At 39.6% G+C, this 27,095-nt stretch overlaps 1 protein-coding gene across 10 annotated transcripts in view; it reads right to left on the reverse strand.

Annotated features, from left to right (window-relative positions):
- The window catches only part of NEK11 (NIMA related kinase 11), a 324,099-nt gene that overhangs the window by 209,712 nt on the left and 87,292 nt on the right, over positions 1-27,095 (reverse strand). For all 10 annotated transcript variants that reach the window (XM_053598484.1, XM_053598492.1, XM_053598483.1 and 7 more), the window contains one exon: positions 417-481. In XM_053598484.1, coding sequence (XP_053454459.1) covers positions 417-481 — 65 coding nt within the window. The remainder of the gene's footprint in view (positions 1-416; positions 482-27,095) is intronic.

Raw genomic sequence — 27,095 nt, forward strand, 5'->3', positions numbered from 1 at the left:
ATGTATACACATTTTAAGAAAGAAAAAAAGTATTAAAATTGTAATACTCAAGTCTTTACTTCTGCAATTATAAGAAATCCAAGATATAATGTACAAGATAACAAATGTTATTGTTATATATTGAGAAGTACAACTTTTATACAGTTTTTTCTTTCTTAAAATGTGTATAATTTTTCTAGGATCCTTTGTATTTGTTAAATATAACAAGTATGTAGCAAATGTTTTATACCTTGATTTACATCAGATAATCAGAAAAAAATAGTAAGGTTTTATTGGGCCCATCAAGGTAGAACAAAAATTTGAGAAGTTTAAATAATCAATGATTACTCAATACGTCTATATATTTCAATTTGATATAATAAAATCTAGAATATACTTTCCTGTGTTTCTGGAATATATACTTTTAAATATCTTACCAATTTTAAGTAAATTGTTTTTCAAAAATATATTCTTTGATTTCAAATCCCGATGAAGTATCCTCCTACAAAAAGCAAAAAAGAATATACAAGTTCATGCAAAGTATAACATTTTTAAAGCTAAATATAAATAATATATACAGTTGTAGATGAAACGATCTACACATAAATATATACTCTCAGATGTATCTTTCAATGTTTAACAGCTGCAAAGCCATGACATTTTCTAGTTTCCCTGAGGAAATAGAAGTTTTAAAATAAAGGTTTTAAAGGAAGGGAAACAGGTAGTTAAGGGAAAAGTGATATGCTTTTAACTATTTTAATAGGCCAGATTTTATTATAGCATGATCTATGAAAGATGTAAATGGTGGCAGCCAGAGACAATACTATAGCAGAGATGTTCAGGCCAGATTTATTGAAGGCCTGAGGCAACCTGCCTGGGCAGGGCAAAGGTGGCATCTGTGAGAGTTAGCGGGGGGCAGTTAGAGAACCCTTTCATCTGAGGCCCACAGGAGGTGGGCAAATTCCACAGCTTGTCCAGAGGGCTTTGGTGAGTTAGAGTCCTTTGGCTCAAATTTCCTGGGTGGGGAGTGGGGCTAACTAGGTCCTTTATGTTCTTTGTCTTAAGAGGAAAGGAGAAGGAGGTTGGGAAGGTGAGGAGGAGGAGAGGAAGGGTTTATGTGGGGCCACATTAGGGCCCCAGAAATCTACATAGTACCATGTGTGTATATCTAGTAACCACATCCTAAGATGATAAATCAGTAATTACAATGCTTTAAAACAGCTAAAGTAGCAACAAAAATAATTTTATGTTTGGGGGTCACCACAACATGAGAAACTATATTAAAGAGTCGCAGCATTAGGAAAGTTTAGAACCATTGCTTTAGAATCTGTTATTACTACCCTGTTTCCCTGAAAATAAGACCTAGCGCATCTTTGGGAGCACACCTTAAAATAAGACACTGTCTTATTTTTGGGGAAACAGGGTAGGTACCCAAATGTTTGGGTTTTATACATTTGTAAAAATAATAATGTTGATAACAATATTTAATAACAGCTTAATGTAAATTATATCAGTTAAGACTTTTATTTCTATAATTAACAAGAACTACAAACTTAAAATTCTTTGCCAAAAAAACAAAAACCTAAAATGCTGAACAAAGTAAACAAACATCTTTACATAAGCACAGCTGAGCTCTCAAGAAAATGAGACAAATTCCCCATGAATTATACAAAAAGAAACTGAAAATCAGAGTGAGCAATAGGCATTGATTTCCTCGTTTGCCTTGATGGACACACAGGAACAAGAGCCACGGTCTTGAGCCACAGAGGCATGTAGATCTGGAGCTTATTTTACATATAAAATTAGAATCCTATATGTGGTCCATATTTTAAGTGAAAGGATGACCTAGAAAACCTTCACTCAAAAGTAAAACAAAATGACAAGAAAGCTTATCTGCATAGGTCTGAATTATGAGTGGGTAAAAAGCTCCTCCTTCATATTTTATAACATCTCTCTACTCACTCACAATATGCAATAGCTTGATGTCCTTAGAAAGCTCAAGCCAAGAATTAACATAAAAGCTTGTTCTCAGCTGTTAATACCCTCTTGAGATATCTGGCAGAAGTGAATATAAACTAAGCATCAGAAAATAACATACAATTGAAATTAGACCCCCGAGAATTTCAGATAATCAAATAGGATACAAACTTAAAATAAGTATGTTTAAAATGATTAAAATGATTTTTAAAAAGTAATTGCAAACATGAGACAGAAACACCAAGAAAGATAAAGCTGGCTTGAGAAACAACCAAATAGAACTTTGTGAAGTGAGAGTGGGGAGGAATATAATTATCAAAATTAAAAATTCAAGATTAAGACCTCAAGTTCCAACTATGATCAACTAATATTAAGTCTCCCATCTTATACAGTTGTATATAAAACACTATAAAATGTGAACAGTGTAAAACCTGTATAAAACTTGTTCTCGAAGATATCAGAGAGCAGCTAGGGAAACTAAGGCCATCAACACCTGAGAGGACAGACCCCGTAAAGAAGGGAAGCGCACTGAGGTGAGCCAAACATTTCTTATTGTATTTTCCTGTCAGGGCATTTGGCATTGACCTAGGTAGAGCTTACAGTAGTTTTACTGGGTTTGGAATACAAACACTGTAATTCAAGATTAGGAAGGCCAGGACTCAAGGGACAAATTTTCCAGAGAAAAGATAATAATAAAAAAATGAGTTTGACATTGTACAAGGATTTCACCCATGAGGCACTCGCTAAATCCTCAACTATTAGGAGCAAGGACAATGGGAGAAAGCCACTGCTCAGAGGCTAAAAAACTAACCAGATTTGGTCCAGCAGGTAAGAAGCTTAGAAGTGGCTGCTCCATCCTAACAACAAGTAAAAAGCTGCACAAACTAAAAAAAATGAACAACTCTTTTTAAGAGGAAGAGAATGTTCTGATCTAGAAAGACAAAAGGCTTCTTGTAGAAACTCAAAGACACTCCTGCAAAGTCCTTCCCATGGTAACTCAGCTTCTCAGAATTTGTAAAAACTTAGCTTCTTAGAACCTTGAAACTAACCCTTGCTTCCACCTCTGTAAACCCTGCACATGCTTTGAACCCTCCAATGAGGGACAATATAATAATTCTTTCTTTGTCGCCTTCTTGTGTATCCTATAAAAGAACAGGAATAGAGCTGATCAGGAAACTTGGCCATTTTGGACTTTAGTCTACCACAGCTCTGCTGGCCTGAATCTTTCACACAGGTGTTTGGGTGAATCTTTCTGTCCATCGGCCTTGTTTTCCTGTAACATTCTTAGATTTGTTACAGAAATGAGGATACAGGGCAAACCACTGCCATCAAAATTGGAGAGACAGAGAGAATACAGAGAACCATGACTCACCAGAGCAGAAGCATCCATGGGAACCAGAGCTGGGAAACCTGAGCTATAACTAACAAATTGCTAGAGGCTGAATATGGACAAGCCTAAAGGTTGAAATCACCAGAAAGACCCAGACAACAGGTGGCTTCCACATTCTGTGAGTATTAACTTCCTGGAACTCTACCAAGTTCTCACAGTGTATATGAGACAAAAATCTCCTCATGCTTATGACAGGGGAAGGAGAAAAGGAACCATTTTAAAATGTGCCAGAGCACTCCTTTCATTTTAACAAGGTCTGCCCTCAGAAGAAACTATGTAACCAGAGCCTAATCTGCTGAGGCTTTTTTTTTTTCTTTTTAGCAACAGGGTGTCACTCATGTTGCCCCTGCTGCCTCAGACTCAAGCAGACTTCCCTCCTTAGCCTCCCAAGTAGCGGGGAACACAGGCAGTCTCTGCCTAGCTGCTGGAGTTTTTGCTTTTTTCAGAGCCTAACTGACATAAGGAGAGGGAAATATTCAACTCTAGCTCCCTTTAGATTTCCAGATGGGAGAAAATAAATATCCAACGCCACCCCCTCTAGCCATCTTGTCTCACCTAAATGAGGAAGGGGGCCGGAGTGTGAAGTTCACAGTCCAGAGGTACAGCCTCACTAACAAACTGAAAATTATTCAGAGAATGATGGAACACTTCCCCTCTCCACATATCTTACCACCACATTACTAAAGGTCTTTTTAAAGCAGTTCCTTTTATCCAGCACATCATGCATGTTACGTTATCAAGAAAAAATTATAAGATGTATTAAAAGACACACAACCCCCCTCCCAAAAAAAAGAAAAAAAAAAAAAAACAACACGCTGTATGAAGAGAAACAACAAGCATCAGAACCAGACTCAGATATGGTTCAGATATTGGAATTATCAGACACAGAATTTAAAACAACTATGATTAATATGCTAAGGTCTCTAATCGATAAAGTAGACTATATTCATGAACAGACGGGAAATGTAGGCAGAGATGGAAATCCCAAAAAATAAACAAACAGGAATGTTAGAGATAAAACTAAATGAAACAAAAAACTCACCACAACAACAATGAAGAATACCTTCGATGGGCCTAGTGGTGTTAATAGATGTATATGGCTGAGGAAAAAAAGCTGAGCTTGCAGATATCCCAAAAGAAACCCCCAAAACTGAAAAGCAAAAGAGAAATATGGGTAAACTGGAAAAAAGAAAAAAATATCCAAAGATTGGGGATAACTAGAAAAAGTAAAGCATGTAATAGGAAATATCAGAAAAGAGAAGAAAGAAAGGAATAGAGAAAATATTTGAAACAATAAGGACTGAGAATTTCCCCCAATTAATGTCAGATACCAAAGTACAGATCCAGGAGACTCAGAGAACACCAAGCAGAATAAATATCAGAAAACTACACTTAGGCATCTCATTTTCAGACTATGAAAAATCAAAGATAAAGAAAACATTTCCTAAAGCCAGAGAGAAAAAACACTTTACCCTAAAGGAACAAAGACAAGAATTACATCCAAATTTTCCTCAAAACTACCCAAGAAAGAGAGAGTGGAGGAAAATATTTCAAGTATTGAGAGAGAAAAAAACACCAACCTTTCTGGACTCTGAGAAATTATCCTTCAAAATTAAAGAAGAATTTTCTCAGAAAAATAATTGAAGGAATCAAATGTCAATAAACTTGGATTGCAAGAAATGTTACAAGAAGTTTTACAGAGAGAAGGAAAATGATGTAGGTTAGAAACATGAAAAGAGCATCAGAAAAGGAATAAGTGGAGGTATACAAACTTTTCTTTTTCCCATTCTTATCTAACAGATAACCATTTATTCAAAATAAAAGGAACAGGAGGGGAGACAAGATGGCAGACTGAAGCCAGCTTTCAACAAAGGCTCCCGTCCAGAAGGAGAGTTAAGGGACAGGAATTTAGTAAGTATCCTGGTGGACTTGAGCCTCACCAAGAGAGAAGACTGAAGAACGCACATCAACACCGCTGAGGCAAGTTGTGATCACAAGGACGCAAACAAAAGGTACAAAATCCACCACCAAGCGGACGGGAGTCCCCCTCCCCCATGAGACCGGCTCTGGAGCCCCACAATTGAACAAGTGGGCAGAAATTAAAGCCCCTCCCACTACACTCCATGGGAGAGACCTTCTAAAAACTGGACCTACCTCCCCTACTGGGGTGCCGTGGCGTTCTCCTGCCGGACATAGGGCTGAATAAAACTTTGGGAATCCTTTGCCGGCAACCCTGAATCCCCAGCGCTCCCCTCCCGCCCACTGAGGTCTGGAGGCCTGTCCCCCAGGACTTCGGATCCTTGGGTGATTTCTCAAGGGGAGTGGACAGTCCCCGAGTTGCGACTGGTCAGCATTGACTCTGAGGCGCGCCGAGTGAGGAGAGGGCACCGGGCTGAGTGGGAGTCACGCCTCGCGGCACTTCCCTGCGGTGCAGTGCACCAACCCTCCCCGGGCATACGGGGCCCAAGACTGAATAAGACTCTGGCCTCCCCGCTGAGAGCTGAGAACCCCTACTCTCACTCGGGGTCTGAGGGCCTATCCCCCAGGAGTTCGGCTCCTTGGGTGATTTCTCGAGGGGAGTGCACAGTGCCTGAGCTGCGTCAGGTCAGCGCTGACTCTGGGATACGTGAGCGAGGAGAGGGCACTCCGCTGAGGGGAAATCAAGCCTTGGCGGCACTTCCCTGCAGTGCAGTGCAGGAGCCCTCCCCGGGCACAAGACTGAATAAGACTCTGGCCTCCCCGCTGAGAGCTGAGAGCCCCTACTCTCACTCGGGGTCTGAGGGCCTATCCCTCCGGAGTTCGGCTCCTTGGGTGATTTCTCGAGGGGAGTGCACAGTGCCTGAGCTGCGTCAGGTCAGCGCTGACTCTGGGATATGTGAGCGAGGAGAGGGCACTCTGCTGAGGGAAAATCAAGCCTTGGCGGCACTTCCCTGCGGTGCAGTGCAGGAGCCCTCCCCGGACCGTAGTATTGCGTGAAACTGAATGAAACTCTAGCTTCCCCCCGCCCCACTCCCAATCCGGGTCTGGGGGCCCATCCCCCAAGAGTTCAGATTCTTGGGGAATCTCTTAAGGGGTGTGGACCCAGCACAAACTGCAGCCACTCAGTGCTGACTCTGTGGCGCGGGACAGAGGAGAAAAGGGTCGCCTGAGTGCCCACACCAGAGCAGCAGTTCCCTGGAGGTAGATCAACAGCCGTTTTTTCTTTAACGGCAGAACGCTCACTTCTGGATATTCTGAGGCCACACCCCCTGTCTCCCTGGGCAACCAGAGGAGGCCACCGGTGTCACGGCTCACAAACCCAGAAGCCTCCAGGGCGGGGCCGACCCAGAGAGGTGTTCAGACGCAATTCTCCAGCAGCAAAGACGTTTGAACTCAAAACAGCCCGTCTCCTGTAGGCGACGACAGGAACAGAGACAGAACCTCACAAAGTTGTCTGTTCTGTTCTGTTCTGTTAGCAGCATCCATCAGGGACGGGGCTAAGCCTGAGTGAACACCTCCTTCCCATCACCTGCATCAAACACTCAAAGATGTCAGGCCCCATCTCCTCCTGCTAGATAGCGGCAGTCTGCGGGGGCCTGGCAGACTTCCTCGCGATTCAGGCAGGTGCAAACCCCTGGAGTGTCTGTTCACTGCAGGCAACTGGGTTAGCCATCTGCAGAGATACCAGTGACTGGGTCCGACGGAGGGGCAAAGTGGGGAAGGAGACGTCAACCTTCCCAGACTGCTCTGTTTGTGGGGTGGCTCCTCCTGACTCCACGCTGCACTGGGGTGAGCTGTCTCAGAGGAGTCACCAGGCCCCTGTGATCCAGTTCCCAGAGACCTCTTGAACCCTTCCACCTGAGACAAGTGCCGATTGAGACAGTTGATTCGGACCTTTTGAACTGGGCTAATAGACTGAGGACTTTTCAGGTGGTGCCCTGGGTGTGCGATGGTAGGAAGGTTTGATTCTCCTTTTCCAACTGGGGCCAGAGGTGGGCAGGCGGGGTGACTTAATTGCTGATTTTTCCACACAGCTGAGACTTCAAGCCAGAGTAGAAGTTGCAATAGGATCGAACAGAAATCAGCTGAAAACAAGACAGAACCACTTTGCTCCACCACACCAGACAGGGCCCCAGTTTCTCAGGCCACAACACTGTACGGGCCCTCGATAAAACCCCAGGGGAAAAACCAAAGGGAGTAAACCATGGGGCGGAATCAGCGGAAAAACTCTGGTAACATGAATAACCAGAATAGATCAACCCCCCCAAGAAAAGATACGGCAGATGTGATTGAAGATCCCATTCATAAACAACTGGCTGAGATGTCAGAAGTCGAATTCAGAATTTGGTTTGCAGACAAGATTAATAAAATGGAATTAGGAATTCGAGGAGAAATTCAAAAACTGTCTCAAGAATTTAACGAATTTAAAGACAAAACCACCAAAGACTTAGACACACTGAAACAAGAACTTACAGCCCTCAAAGATATGAAAAATACAGTAGAATCCCTCAGTAACAGAATGGAGCAAGCAGAAGAAAGGATTTCTGACATTGAAGATAAAGTCTTCGAACGCTCCCAATCTCTCAAAGAGGAAGAGAAATGGAGAGCAAAAACGGATCACTCACTCAGAGAGCTCTCAGATAATTCGAAAAAAAATAACATAAGGGTTATAAGAATTTCGGAGGCTGATGACGTGGCAGCCAAGGGCACAGAGGCCCTTCTACATGAAATTATGAAAGAAAATTTTCCAGACATGCCTAGAGAATCTGAAATTCAGATAGCAGACAGCTTCAGAACCCCAGCACGATTCAACCCCAAAAAGCCATCTCCCAGACATATCACAATTAGCTTCACTAAAGTTAACATGAAAGAGAAGATTCTCAAAGCAGCCCGGCGAAAGAAAACTATAACGTACAAAGGTAAGAATATTAGAATAACTGCAGATCTCTCTGCTGAAACTTTTCAAGCAAGAAGAGGCTGGTCATCAACTTTTAATCTCCTAAAGCAAAAAAACTTTCAACCCAGGATCTTGTATCCAGCTAAACTGAGTTTCATCTATGATGGAGAAATTAAATACTTCAATGACATTCATATGTTGAAAAAATTTGCCATAAGTAAACCAGCTCTTCAGGATGTTCTCAGACCTATCCTCCACATTGACCAACCCAATCCTATACCACAAAAGTAAACTCACTCAGAAACTTCGGATCAAACTCCAACTTCCACACTGGCGAAAGGATTAAAAATGTCCACTGGACCTTTGAAAAACTCGATACCCAAAATTCCACCAGACTTATCCTTACTCTCCATCAATGTGAATGGCTTAAACTGTCCTCTAAAGAGGCATAGGTTAGCTGACTGGATACAAAAACTTAAGCCAGATATTTGTTGCATACAAGAGTCACATCTCAACTTAAAAGACAAATACAGACTCAGGGTGAAAGGATGGTCATCCATATTTCAGGCAAATGGTAATCAGAAAAAAGCAGGTGTTGCAATTTTATTTGCAGATACAGTAGGCTTTAAACCATCAAAAGTAAGGAAGGACAAGAATGGTCACTTCATATTTGTTAAGGGTAATACTCAATATGACGAGATCTCAATTATTAATATCTATGCACCCAACCAGAATGCACCTCAATTTATAAGAGAAACTCTAACAGACATGAGTAACTTGATTTCCTCCAGCTCCATAATCGTTGGAGATTTCAACACTCCCTTGGCAGTGTTGGATCGATCCTCCAGAAAGAAGCTGAGCAAAGAAATCTTAGATTTAAACCTAACCATCCAGTATTTAGATTTAGCAGACATCTACAGAACATTTCATCCCAACAAAACTGAATACACATACTTCTCATCAGCCCACGGAACTTACTCCAAAATTGATCACATTTTAGGTCACAAGTCTAACCTCAGTCAATTTAAAGGAATAGAAATTATTCCATGCATCTTCTCGGACCATCATGGAATAAAACTTGAATTGAGTAACAACAGGAATCTGCATACCCATACAAAAACATGGAAGTTAAATAACCTTATGCTGAATGATAGCTGGGTCAGAGATGAGATTAAGAAAGAAATCACCAATTTTTTGGAACAAAATGACAATGAAGACACAAGCTATCAGAACCTCTGGGACACTGCAAAGGCAGTTCTAAGAGGGAAATTTATAGCACTGCAAGCATTCCTCAAGAGAACGGAAAGAGAGGAAGTTAACAACTTAATGGGACATCTCACACAACTGGAAAAGGAAGAACATTCCAACCCCAAACCCAGTAGAAGAAAAGAAATAACCAAAATTAGAGCAGAATTAAATGAAATTGAAAACAAAAGAATAATACAACAGATCAATAAATCAAAAAGCTGGTTTTTTGAAAAGGTCAATAAAATAGATAAACCTCTGGCCAACCTAATCAGGAAAAAAAGAGTAAAATCTCTAATATCATCAATCAGAAACAACAAAGACAAAATAACCACAGACTCATCAGAAATCCAAAAAATCCTTAATGAATATTACAAGAAACTTTATTCTCAGAAATATGAAAATCTGAAGGAAATAGACCGATACTTGGAAGCACGCCACCTTCCAAGACTTAACCAGAATCAAGTGGAAATGTTGAACAGACCCATATCAAGTTCAGAAATAGCATCAACTATACAAAACCTCCCTAAAAAGAAAAGCCCGGGACCAGATGGTTTCACGTCAGAATTCTACCAAACCTTTAAAGAGGAATTAGTACCTATATTACTCAACCTGTTCCAAAATGTAGAAAAAGAAGGAAGACTACCCAACACGTTCTATGAAGCAAATATCACCCTGATCCCCAAACCAGGAAAAGACCCAACAAGAAAAGAAAATTATAGACCAATATCACTAATGAATATAGATGCAAAAATATTCAACAAGATCCTAACAAACAGAATCCAGCAACACATCAAACAAATTATACATCATGACCAAGTTGGTTTTATCCCAGGGTCTCAAGGCTGGTTCAATATACGTAAATCTATAAATGTAATTCAGCACATAAACAAATTAAAAAACAAAGACCATATGATTCTCTCAATTGATGCAGAAAAAGCTTTTGATAATATCCAGCATCCCTTCATGATCAGAACACTCAAGAAAATTGGTATAGAAGGGACTTTTCTTAAACTGATAGAGGCTATCTACAGCAAACCCACAGCCAATATCATATTGAATGGAGTTAAATTGGAATCATTTCCACTCAGATCAGGAACCAGACAAGGCTGCCCATTGTCTCCATTGCTTTTCAACATTGTAATGGAAGTTTTAGCCACCGCAATTAGGGAAGAAAAGGCGATCAAGGGTATCCATATAGGGTCAGAAGAGATCAAACTCTCGCTCTTCGCAGATGATATGATTGTGTATCTGGAAAACACTAGGGACTCTACTACAAAACTCCTAGAAGTGATCAAGGAATACAGCAGCGTCTCAGGTTACAAAATCAACATTCATAAATCGGTAGCCTTTATATACACCAACAACAGTCAAATTGAAAAAGCAGTTAAGGACTCTATCCCATTCACAGTAGTGCCAAAGAAGATGAAATATTTGGGAATTTACCTAACAAAAGACGTGAAAGATCTCTATAAAGAGAACTATGAAACTCTAAGAAAAGAAATAGCTGAAAATGTTAACAAATGGAAAAACATACCATGCTCATGGCTAGGAAGAATCAACATTATCAAAATGTCCATACTACCCAAAGCAATATATTCAACGCACTCCCTATTAAAGCTCCACTGTCATATTTTAAAGATCTTGAAAAAACATTACTTCGTTTTATATGGAATCAGAAAAAACCTCGAATAGCCAAGACATTACTCAGAAATAAAAACAAAACAGGAGGAATCACACTACCAGACCTCAGACTTTACTACAAATCGATAGTGATCAAAACAGCATGGTATTGGCACAAAAACAGAGAAGTAGATATCTGGAATAGAATAGAGAACCAAGAGATGAATCCAGCTACTTACCGCTATTTGATTTTTGACAAGCCAATTAAAAACATTCAGTGGGGAAAAGATTCCCTATTTAACAAATGGTGCTGGGTGAACTGGCTGGCAACCTGCAGAAGACTGAAATTAGACCCACACCTTTCACCATTAACTAAGATAGACTCTCATTGGATTAAAGATTTAAACTTAAGACATGAAACTATAAAAATACTAGAGGAGAATGCAGGGAAAACCCTTGAAGAAATTGGTCTGGGTGAGTATTTCATGAGGAGAACCCCCCGGGCAATTGAAGCAGCTTCAAAAATACACTACTGGGACTTGATCAAACTAAAAAGCTTCTGCACAGCTAAGAACACAGTAAGCAGAGCAAGCAGACAGCCCTCAGAATGGGAGAAGATATTTGCAGGGTATAACTCTGACAAAGGTTTAATAACCAGAATCCACAGAGAACTCAAACGCATCAGCAAGAAAAAAACAAGGGATCCCATCGCAGGCTGGGCAAGGGATTTGAAGAGAAACTTCTCTGAAGAAGACAGGCGCACGGCCTTCAGACATATGAAAAAATGCTCATCATCTTTAATCATCAGAGAAATGCAAATCAAAACTACTTTGAGATATCATCTAACTCCAATGAGACTAGCCTATATCACAAAATCTCAAGACCAGAGATGTTGGCGTGGATGCGGAGAAAAGGGAACACTTCTGCACTGCTGGTGGGAATGCAAATTAATACATTCCTTTTGGAGGGATATATGGAGAACACTCAGAGATCTAAAAATAGATCTGCCATTCAATCCTGTAATTCCTCTGCTGGGCATATACCCAGAAGACCAAAAATCACAACATAACAAAGATATTTGTACCAGAATGTTTATTGCAGCCCAATTCATAATTGCTAAGTCATGGAAAAAGCCGAAGTGCCCATCGATCCACGAATGGATTAATAAATTGTGGTATATGTATACCATGGAATACTATGCAGCCTTAAAGAAAGATGGAGACTTTACCTCTTTCATGTTTACATGGATGGAGCTGGAACATATTCTTCTTAGTAAAGTATCCCAAGAATGGAAGAAAAAATATCCAATGTACACAGCCCTACTATGAAACTAATTTGGGACTCTCACATGAAAGCTATAACCCAGCTACAACTTAACAATAGGGGGAAGTGGGAAAGGGGGGGGTGGGTAGAGGGAAGGGAATCGGTGGGATCACACCTGTGGTGCATATTACAGGGGTATTTGCGAAACTTGGTAAATGTAGAATATAAATGTTTTGGCACAGTAACTGAGATAACGCCGGAAAGGCTATGTTAACCACTGGGATAAAAATGTGTCAAATGGTTTATGAAGTGAGTGTATGATGCCCCATAATCATATCATTGTATACACTTATGATTTAATAAAAAAATTAAAAAAAAAAATAAAAAAATAAAATATGTTTCTGTACTAGATATGACAGAGTACCTACAAAAAAAAAAAAAAAAAAAAAAAACAAAATAAAAGGAACAAAGTATGTATGTTTAGTTATATATCTTGTGTGTATACGTGCTTATGTATATGCTTATATAGTGTGATAAATGACAACAATGATAGAGGAATTAGGTTTATTTTGTTATTACAAGGTATTTGCACTACCTGTTAGGTATAGAGTTATTTGAAAGTGGACTTAGATTAGTTGTGAAAGTTTACTGCAAACTTTAGGAGAACCACTAAAAAAAGGGCTTTTGGCATAACTAATATGTTAAGAAAGGACATAAAATGCTCAATTAAATGGACAAGAGGCGAGAAAGAACAGAAAACAAAAATAAAACAAAGAACATGAACAATAAATAAAAACCATTAACAAATATGGTAAATATTAATCCAACTGTATCAATAATCATAATGGTCCAAATGCACCAATTAAAAGGCAAGAATCTTCAGAGTGGATCAAAATTCATAACTCAAAATTCATAACCCATTATATATATAATTCACAAGAAGCCCACTTTAAATATAAAGATACATATATGCTAAAAGCAAATGGATGGAAATAAATATGCATAATACTAATCAAAAGAAAGTAGGAGCAGCCATATTAATTTCAGACAAGGTAGACTTTAAAGCAAGGAAAGTTAACAAAGATAAGTAGAAACATTTACATAATGATACAAAGGGGTAAAGTTTCCAGAAGACATAATAATTCTTATTAATTAATAAATTTATTTATTTATTTATTTTTGAGACAGAGTCTCATTCAGTTGCCCTGGGTAGAGTGTCATAGCATCCTAGCTCACAGCAATCTCAGACTCTTGAGCTCAAGTGATTCTCTTGCCTCAGTCTCCCAAGTAGTTGGGATTACAAGTGCCTGCCTCACACCCAGCTAGTTTTTCTATTTTTGGTAGAGATGGGAGTCTCACTCTTGCTCAGGCTGGTCTTGAACTCCTGAGCTTAGGCAGTCCACCCTCTTTGGCCTCCCAGAGTGCTAGGATTATAGGCATGAGCCACCATGAGCCACCTAAGGCATAATAATTCTTAACATGTGTGTACCTAACAACAGAGCATCCAAATACCCAAGGCAAAAACTGATAGGATTACAAGGAGAAATAGGTGAGTTCACTCTCATAGTTGGAGATTTTAACACCCCTTCATCAGAAATGGACAGATCAAGCAGGCAAAAAACCAACATAGTTGAACTCTATACAACTACCAGTCAACTGGATATAATGGACATCTATAGACTGACTACTCCATACAACAGGGGTCCTCAAACTATGGCCCACAGGCCACATGCGGCCCGCTGAAGACATTTATCCAGCCTGCTGGATGTTTTTGCCACCACTGCCTGTCCTGCTTAGCAGCTGACTTGTCCCGGGCCCACAGTGTGCATGTGTGGAATGTGCACCACTCTCTGACTCCCCTCCTTCTGTCTGTCTGTCTCTGGACTCCTCCTCTCAGTCTCAGGTGTGATTGGATGAGTCATGAGCTTGCCTGTGCAGAGCCTGCTGCTGCCTAAGGTAAGAACAAGCTAGAATTTATTTTTTTTTTAAGTTAGGAGGTCTATTTTTTTTTATTTTGCAGTTAGTAGGGCCTTTTTTCCCTGAAGTTAGGAGGTCTTTTTCTTTTGCAGATGGGGGTGCCTTTTTCTTTAAAGTTGGTTAGTTGGTTGGGGGTGGTTTCTAGGGGGGGTTGCATCACAGTGATAATGCAAATTGTCAGTGCTCAGAGGTAATGCAAATAGTCAGTGCTCAGTGGTAATGATAATTGTAAGTGCTCAGTGTTAATGCAAATGGTAAGCTCTCAGTATTAATGCAAATTGTCAGCAGTCAGTATTAATGCAAATGGTCAGCGGTCAGTGTTAATGCAAATGGTCAGTGCTCAGTGTTATTGCATGGGGGCCCCAAACTGGTAATCTGCCCAGACCCCATGGGAACTTAATCCAGCTCTGCAGACAGCCGAGGAGTAGGAAACCCAATTTAATTGACAGTAAGTGCATTTATATTCTGATTGCTATTCAGTTGTATATATGTTGTATGTTGTGTGCTGTGTAAGCCCTGGTTCACACTGTTGCCATCTCTGAGCAGTGTGAGTTCAGCCATATGCTTGTATGGCTGAACTCACATTAGATTCGGAAGAATAAAGGCATATGTGCCTTCTTTTTTCTTGCAGTGGAATCTGATCGCATGGGTGAGAAGACCCATGCGATCAGATTCCTGTGCAAGTTCACAGATCACAGTGCAGTTCACACAGGGTACTGTGAACTAGAAAGGTGGTGGAGGAACCAGCTCTGTAATTGTGCTGGTTCCCGCACTGCACCAGCGTGAGCCTGAGGTAAAAGTGGACTTCTACCAATATGGGCACTGGTGAGGCTGAAATGACGTGGACTGGCAAGGCTGCATTGATGGGCACTGATCAGACTGCATTGATGGGCAGTGCAGTCTATATGTCTCTGTGTAGGCAAAGTTATTGCTGGTTTATTGTTTTTGTAGTGCAGTATATATATTAGTATTTTTACTAATAGCAATTTGGAATCCCTAGGAAACAATGATATCAAGAAAGAGAAAAATTGAGTCGGAGTGTAGGATATTCAAAGAACAGTGGACTTATGATTACTTTTTCAGGCAGTACAAGGAAAGAGCTGTGTGTTTGATGTGCCAGAATACAGTGTCTGTGTTCAAAGAATACAATTTGTATCAACTCTATCAAACTCAACATAAAGATAAATATTATTGTTTTGCGGGAGAAGTGAGAAAAGATAAAATATTAAAACTGAAAAATACATTGACAACTCAGCAAAATACTTTTGTGAAGCAGAAGCAGCTAAATATTTCATCACTGTGAGCAAGTTTACAAGTTGCCAAGCTAATAGCGTGCACTAGCAGACTATTCGTGGAGGAAGAATTTGTTAAAGAATGCCTTCTTTCTGTTGCCAAAGAGATGTGTCCAGAGAAAGCCGATTTATTTATTTTTTATTTATTTATTTTTTTTTTCGTTTTTGGCCAAGGCTAGGTTTGAACCCGCCACCTCCAGCATATGGGACCGGCGCCCTACTCCTTGAGCCACAGGTGCCACCCTAAAGCCGATTTATTTATTTAATATGGTGAGTCTTTCAGGACCTACAATTACATGAAGGATTGAAGAAATGCAGACAATCTGCATCAGCATTTGCAAAACTCCGCAAAAAAACTTTCCTATTTTTCCTTGGCACTTGACGAAAGTAATGATATTCGTGATTCTGCACAACTTCTAATTTTTATTCGTGGGATGAATGACTATTTCAAAGTCACAGAAGAGCTTGCTGCACTGCAAAGCATCAAAAGAACTACAGGCGAGGATATTTATGAAAAGGTTTGCCAAACTGTGAATGGTTTGGAGCTGGACTGGGCAAAACTAGCCAGTGTGACAACTGATGGTGCTCCTAGCATGGTGGGGTCTAAGAAAGGAGCAACTGCTCGCATTAACCAAGAGATGGACAAACGTAACTATTCTCATCCAATAGTCATATACTGCCTCATCCACCAACAAGCGCTGTGTAGTAAATCACTGAAGTGGGACTCTGTTATGAAAACTGTGGTATCTTGTGTTAATTTCATTAGAGGTAATGCACTAAACCACAGACAATTTCAGGAATTTCTGTCTGAGCTAAATGTTGCCTGTGAAGATATTCTGTACCACACAGAAGTCCATTGGCTGAGTTGAAGGAGAGTTTTGAAATATTTCTATGACTTACTTCCACAGATTACAGCTTTTCTGCTTTCAAAAAACAAAGAAGTACCAGAGCTCAATGATGCAGAATGGAAATGGCATCTTGCCTTTCTGACAGATGTAACAGAGCTACTCAACAGTTTCAGTGTGCAACTTCAAGGAAAGGGGAAGCTCATCTGTGATATGCAATCACATGTGAAAGCATTTGAAGTAAAATTAGGCCTCCTCATCAAACAAGTGAAGGAGGAAAATTTCTGCCATCTCCCCACAACTCAAAATCTGTTAGCAGAAAAACTATTGGTTGCATTCCCAAACAAAACATGTGTGGATTCACTGGAAAAGTTGCAAAAGGAGTTCCAATTTAGATCTAAAGAGCTTCATCTCCATGAACAGGATATACAGCTTTCCCGTAACCCTTTTTCTATTGACACTGAAAATGTGGATACAATTTACCAAATGGAATTGGCTGAACTGCAGAATTGTGACTCTCTGAAAAACGCATTCAAGTCAAGCAGCCTTCCTAATTTCTATGCATCTCTCCCCTCTGAGACATATCCTAATCTCAGGAACCATGCACTCAAAATGGCAACCATCTTTGGCCTCACTTATGTCTGTGAACAGACTTTTTCCAGAATTAAACCCCTGAAATCTCCAACCAGATCTAGACTAACTGATGCACACTTGCATCACTTGTTACGACTAGCAGTGACAAATATGAAACCAGACATTGAGGATCTCATTAGCCAAAAGCAAGCCCATAGTTCCCATTGAAATACTGGTCAGTTTGTTGATTTAACTTTACTTGTTCTTCATTTTAAATATTGTATTTGTTCCCGTTTTGCTTTTTTACTTCAAAATAAGATATGTGCAGTGTGCATAGGAATTTGTTCATAGATTTTTTTTTTTTTTTAACTATAGTCCGGCCCTCCAATGGTCTGAGGGACAGTGAACTGGCTCCCTGTTTAAAAAGTTTGAGGACCCCTGCCATACAACAACCACAGAATACACATTCTTCTCAAGCTCATATGGGGCATTCATCAAGACAGACTGGAGTCTGGACGATAAAACATACCTTAATAGGGCAGCACCTGTGGCTGAGTGAGTAGGGTGCCGGCCCCATATACAGAGGGTGGCAGGTTCCAACCCAGCCCTGGCCAAACTGCAACAAAAAAATAGTTGGGTGTTGTGGCGGGCCCCTGTAGTCCCAGCTACTTGGGAGGCTGAGGCAAGAGAATCACCTAAGCCCAAGAGCTGGAGGTTGCTGTGAGCTGATGCCACAGCACTCTACCAAGGGCAACAAAGTGAGACTCTGTCTCTAAAAAAAAAAAATAAGAAAAGAAAACCTTAATAAATTTGACAAAAGATAAATCATACAATGCCTGCTCTCAGACCACAGTGGAATTAAACTAAAAATATCAACAGAAAAATATAACTGGAAATTGCCAAATATGTGGTATTAAACAACACACTTTTTAAAAATACATGTCAAAGAAGAATTCTCAAGATAAATTTTTAAATGCTTTGAACTAAATAAAAACGAAAACACAACTTATCAAAATTTGTGGGATACAGCAAAAGCAGTGTTTAGAGTGAAATTTATAGTCAAAAGAAGGAAGCTCTAAAATCATAGTTCTTTGTTAAAAGTAAATGCTCAATAAATGTATGTTGATTTTTAAAACACTATCCTTAGTGCAAAGATTAACAGTCTCTAGTGAGACTCATTCATTAATCCAAAAATCAATTATTGAGTTCTAGTTATAAACTCTGTGCTATACTCCATACTGTGAGACATATTAAGATTCATAAGGCAGGGCTATGATTCCATAGTGCTTACAATAATCAGGTTAGAGAGATTTTATTTATTTTTATTTTTATTTTATTTTATTTTTTTTATTGTTGGGGATTCATTGAGGGTACAATAAGCCAGGTTACACTGATTGCAATTTGTTAGGCAAAGTCCCTATTGCAATCATGTCTTGCCCCCATAAAGTGTGACACACTCCAAGGCCCCACCCCCCTCCCTCCGTCCCTCTTCCTGCTTTTCCTCCCCACCCCATAACCTTAACTATCATTAATTGTCCTCATATCAAAATTGAGTACATAGGATTCATACTTCTCCATTCTTGTGATGCTTTACTAAGAATAATGTCTTCCACTTCCATCCAGGTTAATACGAAGGATGTAAAGTCTCCATTTTTTTGTAATAGTATTCCATGGTATACATATACCACAGCTTGTTAATCCATTCCTGGGTTGGTGGGCATTTAGGCTGTTTCCACATTTTGGCGATTGTAAATTGAGCTGCAATAAACAGTCTAGTACAAGTGTCCTTATGATAAAAGGATTTTTTTCCTTCTGGGTAATGCCCAGTAATGGGATTGCAGGATCAAATGGGAGGTCTAGCTTGAGTGCTTTGAGGTTTCTCCAGAATTCCTTCTAGAAATGTTGTACTAGTTTGCAGTCCCACCAGCAGTGTAAAAGTGTTCCCTTCTCTCCACATCCACGCCAGCATCTGCAGTTTTGAGATTTTGTGATGTGGGCCATTCTCACTGGGGTTAGATGATATCTCAGAGTTGTTTTGATTTGCATTTCTCTAATATATAGAGATGATGAACATTTTTTCAGATGTTTGCTAGCCATTCATATGTCATCTTTAGACAAGGTTCTATTCATGTCTCTTGCCCATTGATATATGGGACTGTTGGCTTTTTTCATGTGGATTGATCTGACTTCTCTATAGATCCTAGTTATCAAGCTTTTGTCTGATTGAAAATATGCAAATATCCTTTCCTATTGTGTAGGTTGTCTCTTTGCTTTGGTTGTTGTCTCCTTAGCTGTACAGAAGCTTTTCAGTTTAATGAAGTCCCATTTGTTTATTTTTGTTGTTGCAATTGCCATGGCATTCTTCTTCATGAAGTCTTTCCCCAGGCCAATATCTTCCAGTGTTTTTCCTATGCTTTCTTGGAGGATTTTTATTGTTTCATGCCTTAAATTTAAGTCCTTTATCCATCTTGAATCAATTTTTGTGAGTGGAGAAAGGTGTGGGTCCAGTTTCAGTCTTTTACATGTAGACATCCAGTTCTCCCAACACCATTTATTGAATAGGGAGTCTTTCTCACAAGGTATGTTCTTGTTTGGTTTATTGAAGATTAGGTGGTTGTAAGATGTTAGTTTCATTTCTCGGTTTTCAGTTCGATTCCAAGTGTCTATGTCTGTATTTTTGTGCCAGTACCATGCTGTCTTGACCACTATGGCTTTGTAGTATAGACTAAAATCTGGTATGCTGATGCCCCCAGCTTTATTTTTATTACTAAGAACTGCCTTAGCTATATAGGGTTTTTTCCGGTTCCATACAAAACGCAGAATCATTTTTTCCAAATCTTGAAAGTACAATGTAGGTATTTTGATAGGAATGGCATTGAATAGGTAGATTGCTTTGGGAAGTATAGACATTTGAACAATGTTGATTGTTCCTATCCATGAGCATGGTATGTTCTTCCATTTGTTAATATCCTCTGCTATTTCCTTTCTGAGGATTTCATAGTTTTCTTTATAGAGGTCCTTCACTTCCTTCGTTAGGTATATTCCTAGGTATTTCATTTTCTTTGAAACTATGGTGAAGGGAGTTGTGTCCTTAATTAGCTTCTCATCTGTTATTGGACCGTTATTGGCATATACAAAGGCTACTGACTTGTGGACATTGATTTTATATCCTGAAACATTACTGTATTTTTTGATGACTTCTAGGAGTCTTGTGGTTGAGTCTTTGGGGTTCTCTAAGTATAAGATCATGTCGTCAGCAAAGAGGGAGAGTTTGACCTCCTCTGCTCCCATTTGGATTCCCTTTATTTCCTTGTCTTGCCTAATTGTATTGGCTAGAACTTCCAGCACTATGTTGAATAGTAAAGGTGACAGAGGACAACCTTGTCTGGTTCCAGTTTTAAGAGGAAAAGCTTTCAGCTTTACTCTATTCAGTAAAATATTAGCTGTGGGTTTGTCATAGATAGCTTCAATCAGTTTTAGAAATGTGCCACCTATGCCTATACTCTTCAGTGTTCTAATTAGAAAAGGATGCTGGATTTTATCAAATGCTTTTTCTGCATCTATTGAGAGGATCATGTGATCTTTATTTTTGCCTCTGTTAATATGGTGGATAACGTTTATGGACTTGCGTATGTTAAACCAGCCTTGCATCCCTGGGATGAAGCCTACTTGATCATGATGAATGACTTTTTTGATGATAAGCTGTAATCTATTGGCTAGGATTTTGTTGAGAATTTTTCCATCTATATTCATGAGTGAGATTGGTCTGAAATTCTCCTTTTTGTTTGGGTCTTTTCCTGGTTTTCGTATCAGGGTGATGTTTGCTTCAAAGAATGTGTTGGGGAAGATTCCTTCTTCCTCAGTTTTTTTGGAATAATTTCTGCAGTACAGGAATAAGCTCTTCCTTGAAGGTTTGATAAATTTCTGGAGTGAAGCCACCTGGACCACGGCATTTTTTGGTTGGAAGATTTTTTATTGTTTCTTTGATCTCAGTGCTTGAAATTGGTCTGTTCAGGAGGTCTATTTCTTCCTGGCTAAGTCTAGGGAGAGGGTGTGATTCCAAATATTGATCCATTTCCTTCACATTGTCAAATTTCTGGGCATAGAGTTTCTGGTAGTATTCAGAGATGATCTCTTGTATCTCTGTGGGATCAGTGGTTATTTCCCCTTTATCATTTCTGATTGGGGTTACTAGAGATTTTACTTTTCTATTTCTAGTTAGTCTGGCCAATGGTTTATCTATTTTATTTATTTTTTCAAAAAACCAACTCCTTGTTTCATTAATTTTCTGAATGATTCTTTTGTTTTCAATTTCATTGATCTCTGATTTGATTTTGGAGATTTCTTTTCTTCTACTGAGTTTAGGCTTAGATTGTTCTTCTTTTTCCAATTCCGTAAGATGGCTTGTGAGATTGTTGATGTGCTCTGTTTCTGTTTCTCGAATGTAGGCATCTAAAGCGATGAATTTTCCTCTCAAAACTGCTTTTGCAGTATCCCACAGGTTTTGGTAGCTTGGTCTTCATTGTTGTTATGCTGAAGGAAGTTAATGATTTCCTGTTTTATTTCTTCCTTCACCCATCTGTTATTCAACAGAAGATTGTTTAATTTCCATGCCTTTGGGTGGACTTCAGCATTTTTGTTAGAGTTGAGTTCCACCTTTAGTGCCTTATGGTCTGAAAAGATACAAGGTAAAATTTCAATTCTTTTGATTCTGTTGATATTTGTTTTGTGTCTCAGAATATGATCAATTTTGGAGAATGTTCCATGGGGTGATGAGAAGAATGTATATTCTTTATCTTTGGGTTGGAGTGTTCTATATGCGTCTATCAAGCATAGTTGTTGTAGGGTCTCATTTAAATCTCTTACATCTTTGTTTAATTTCTGTTTAGAGGATCTGTCCAGCTCTGTAAGAGGTGTGTTAAAGTCCCCTGTTATGATGGTATTATCAGATATCATATTGCTCAGACTGAGTAAGGTCTGCTTCAAGAATCTGGGAGCATTTAAATTGGGTGCATAAATATTTAGAATTGAAATGTCTTCTTGTTGTATTTTTCCCTCGACCAATATAAAGTGACCATCTTTGTCTTTTTTGACTTTAGTTGCTTTAAATCCACATGTATCTGAAAATAAGATTGCTACTCCTCTTTTCTTCTGAATTCCATTTGCCTGAAAAATTGTCTTCCAACGCTTGACTCGGAGCTTTAATTTGTCTTTTGAAGCCAGGTGTGTTTCTTGCAGACAGCAAATGGATGGCTTGTGTTTTTTAATCCAGTCGGCCAATCTATGTCTCTTCAGTGGGGAATTCAAGCCATTAACATTTATTGAGATAATTGATAAGTGTGGTAGTATTCTATTCGTCTTATTTGGTGAGAGTCTATTGCTTAGTTTTATCTTTTGCATCAGTGTGGAGGTTTGGTTCTGTCCTTTGATTTCTGAGTCCTTACTTTGCTGCTGATCCATTGTGGTGGTCAGTGTGCAGAACAGGTTGAAGTATTTCCTGTAGAGCTGGTCTTGTTGTGGCGACTTTCCTCAATGTTTGTATATCCGTAAATGATTTGATTTCTCCATCAATTTTTAAGCTTAGCTTTACAGGGTACAGAATTCTGGGCTGGAAATTGTTCTGTTTGAGTAGATTAAAGGTAGATGAACATTGTCTTCTTGCTTGGAAAGTTTCATTAGAGAAGTCTGCGGTCACTCTGATGGATTTGCCCCTGTAGGTCAACTGGCGCTTACTCCTGGCAGCTTGTAGAATCTTTTCTTTTGTCTTGACTTTGGACAGATTCATCACAATGTGTCTTGGAGAAGCTCGGTTAGAGTTGAGGCGTCCTGGGGTCCAATATCCCTCTCAAAGCAGTGTGTCAGAATCTTTGGTGATGTTTGGGAAATTTTCTTCTATAATATTCTCTAGTATGGCTTCCATTCCTCTAGGACATTCTTCTTCCCCATCTGGAATTCCTATAACTCGTATGTTGGAATGCTTCATAAAGTCCCATAATTCTGACAGTGAACATTCTGCTTTCTCTCTCTTCTTTTCTGCCTCTTTTACTGTCTGAGTTATCTCAAGAACTTTGTCTTCTACCTCTGAAATTCTTTCTTCTGCGTGGTCTAACATGTTGCTGATACTTTCCATTGCATCTTTAAGTTCCCTGATTGACTGTTTCAGTTCCTTCAGCTCTGCTATATCCTTTTTATATTCTTCATATCGTTCATCTCTTATTTGATTCTGTTTTTGGATTTCCTTTTGGTTATTTTCCACTTTATTGGCAATTTCCTTCATTGTTTCCCTCATTTCTTTCATTGTTTTCAACATGTGTCTTCTAAATTCCCTTTCTGTCATTCCTTACATTTCTTTACAGGTGGAATCATCTGCAGTAGTTACCTCATGGTCCCTTGGTGGGGTTGTTCTAGAGTGGTTCTTCATGTTGCCTGGAGTTTTCTGCTGATTCTTCCTCATGAGTGATTTCTTTTATCTGTTTCTTTGCCGTAATTTTCCTTTCACTTCCTCTTGCTCTTTAAGTTCTTGTGCCTGTGGCCTAAGGGTTACAGGACCAGAAGGGTGAGAAGGTTGAAGAGAAAAAAAGGGATGAAAGAAAGGAGGACTGAGTGATAAGAAAAAAAAGAAAGATAGAGAAAGTAGAGGGGGTGGGTATAAGGAATATTGACAAAAAGAAGAGAGGCACAGAGAGAGGGAGACAGAGCAATATAGGTGTACAGTAGGGTACTTTGACACAACCTTAAAATAAACCCACCTTCTGGGGGTGCCCAGTTGGGTGGTTCCCTTGAGGTCAGCAGCTGTTTGCTAACCTGATCAGACACCGTACCCCACCTCCACCAAGTAGAGAGGAAAGACAAAAATGCTATAAATCAAACCAAAACAAGCAAATAGAAAACTTTACAGGGATAAAATTGGGTGAAAAACCAAATGATAGTGGTAGAAACACTAGCAAAAATGAAATTCTAGTTATTAAAAGAGGCAGCAATGGGAAATTATAATTAAACTAGAAGAATTGAGAAAGAAAAAGGGATCTGTATGGAAAAGATTGAAATTAAAAAACAAAAGAACATCAGCAACGTCAAAATAAACAAAAAAAACAACCAAACAAAAAAAAAAGAAAAAAATACACAACCAAAAACAAAGCAGTTTTTATATGTTATTGAATATTGTCTGGGCAACAAGTGGTCTTCTTGGGTATGAGATGTTAATCACAGTTCTGATATGACTGGAGGCTGCTGATTTCTCAAGCCCCAGCAGGTAGACACCCTAAATCTCTCTTCAGCCCACTTAAAGGCACTTTGAACTTGTAAACTTGCTGAGCAGAAGCTTTCCCAGCTTTCTCGCTGGAATCACTGCTGAAGTGGCTATCCACTTACCCAGTGTGCCAAAACGGGTCTCACTCTGCCCCCGAGGGTTAGGGCTGCAAGGCAGCTCAGACCCCACCCTTAGGCTACTTGGTTGCTGGGTTACCAGCTCCCACCCGTTTCTAGCTCTGCGACCCTGAGGGCGGAGCTTGCCGGGGCAGATCACTGACAATGGTTCCATGTGACCCACTGCCAAACACTATTAGCTCCATCTGGCTCAGTGGCTCAGACTGGCGCCCTAGACAACGGCCAAAGTTCTCCGCACTCCCGCTCAGGCCCTCCCCAAGGCAGTTCAACTCAGTGCCAAGTCCAAGGACACCAAAACAGTTCACAGGTAAGGCCTTTCTGGTTTGCAGTCTCGCTGCTACTGAACTTACAGTTGTGGGCGGGTTTAGACGGATTGAACACACGTGACCACTTGCCGGTTTTCCACTGTTTTAGTCCTCCTCTTGGGGTCCAGAAGTCTCTCACTGACTCCCTGTATCCTCATAGGAGTGATGATAGGCAGATCCCACCAGCCAGAGATGCCTGGAGTTCTATCTCCCCAGACTCACGGTGCCTAGATGCAAGGAAGCTGTTACTCGGCCTCCATCTTGCTCCGCCTCCCTCCCCTTGATCATTTCTGATTGAGGTTACTAGAGATTTTACTTTTCTATTTTTCGTTAGTCTGGGCAATGGTTTATCTATTTTATTTATTTTTTCAAAAAACCAACTCCTTGTTTCATTAATTTTCTGAATGATTCTTTTGTTTTCAATTTCATTGATCTCTGATTTGATTTTGGAGATTTCTTTTCTTCTACTGAGTTTAGGCTGAGATTGTTCTTCTTTTTTCAATTCCAGAAGATGGCTTGTGAGATTGTTGATGTGCTCTCTTTCTGTTTTTCGAGTGTAGGTATCTAAAGCAATAAATTTTCCTCTCAAAACTGCTTTTGCAGTATCCCACAGGTTTTGGTAGCTTGTGTCTTCATTGTTGTTATGCTCAAGGACGTTAGTAATTTCCTGTTTTATTTCCTCCTGCACCCATCTGTTATTCAACAGAAGATTGTTTGATTTCCATGTCTTTGTGTGGGGTCGAACGTTTTTGTTAGAGTTGAGTTCCACCTTTAGTGCCTTATGGTCTGAGAAGATACAAGGTAAAATTTCAATTCTTTTGATTCTGTTGATATTTGTTTTGTGTCCCAGGATATGATCAATTTTGGAGAATGTTCCATGGAGTGATGAGAAGAATGTATATTCTTTATCTTTGGGATGGAGTGTTGTATATGCTTTTTCAAGCACAGTTGTTCTAGGGTCTCATTTAAATCTCTTATATCTTTGTTTAGTTTCTGTTTAGAGGATCTGTCCAGCTCTGTAAGAGTAGTGTTAAAGTCCCCTGTTATGATGGTATTATCAGATATCATATTGCTCAGATTGAGTAAGGTCTGCTTCAAGAATCTGGGAGCATTTAAATTGGGTGCATAAATATTTAGAATTGAAACATCTTCTTGTTGTATTTTTCCCTTGACCAATATAAAGTGACCACCTTTGTCTTTTTTGACTTTAGTTGCTTGAAATCCACATGTATCTGAAAATAAGATTGCAACTCCTCTTTTCTTCTGAATTCCATTTGACTGAAAAATTGTCTTCCATCCCTTGACTCGGAGTTTTAATTTGTCTTTTGAAGTCACGTGTGTTTCTTGCAGACAGCAAATGGATGGCTTGTGTTTTTTAATCCAGTCGGCCAATCTATGTCTCTTCAGTGGGGAATTCAAGCCATTAACATTTATTGAGATAATTGATAAGTGTGGTAGTATTCTATTCATCTTATTTGGTGCGAGTCCATTGCTTAGTTTTATCTTTTGCATCAGTGTGGAGGTTAGGTTCTGTCCTTTAATTTCTGAGTTCTCACTTTGCTGCTGATCCATTGTGCTGGTCAGTGTGTAGAACATGTTGCAGTATTTCCTATAGAGCTGGTCTTGTTGTGGCGAATTTCCTCAATGTTTGTATATCTGTAAATGATTTGATTTCTCCGTCAATTTTAAAGATTAGCTTAGTAGGGTACAGAATTCTGGGCTGGAAATTGTTTTGTTTAAGTAGATTAAAGGTAGATGACCATTGTCTTCTTGCTTGGAATGTTTCATTAGAGAAGTCTGCGGTCCCTCTGATGGATTTGCTCCTGTAGGTCAACTGGCACTTACTCCTGGCAGCTTGCAGAATCTTTTTTATTGTCTTGACTTTGGACAGGTTCCTCACAATGTGTCTTGGAGAAGTTCGGTTAGAGTTGAGGCGACCTGGGGTCCGATATCCCTCTGAAAGCAGTGTGTCAGAATCTTTGTTGATATTTGGAAAATTTTCTTTTATAATATTCTCTAGTATGGCTTCCATTCCTCTGGGGCATTCTTCTTCCCCTTCTGGGATTCCTATAACTCGTATGTTGGAATGCTTCATAAAGTCCCATAATTCTGATAGTGAACGTTCTGCTTTCTCTCTCTTCTTTTTCTTTTTTTTTTAGACAAAGTCTCTCTCTCTCTTTTTTTTTTTGTTTGTAGAGACAGAGTCTCACTTTATCGCCCTCAGTAGAGTGCGGTGGCGTCACATGGCTCACAGCAACCTCCAGCTCTTGGGCTTCCGCGATTCTCCTGCCTCAGCCTCCCGAGCAGCTGGGACTACAGGCGCCCGCCACAACGCCCGGCTATTTTTTTGTTGCAGTTCAGCCA

This window comes from Nycticebus coucang, chromosome 8 (assembly GCF_027406575.1).
Source record: "Nycticebus coucang isolate mNycCou1 chromosome 8, mNycCou1.pri, whole genome shotgun sequence".
NCBI lineage: Eukaryota > Metazoa > Chordata > Mammalia > Primates > Lorisidae > Nycticebus > Nycticebus coucang.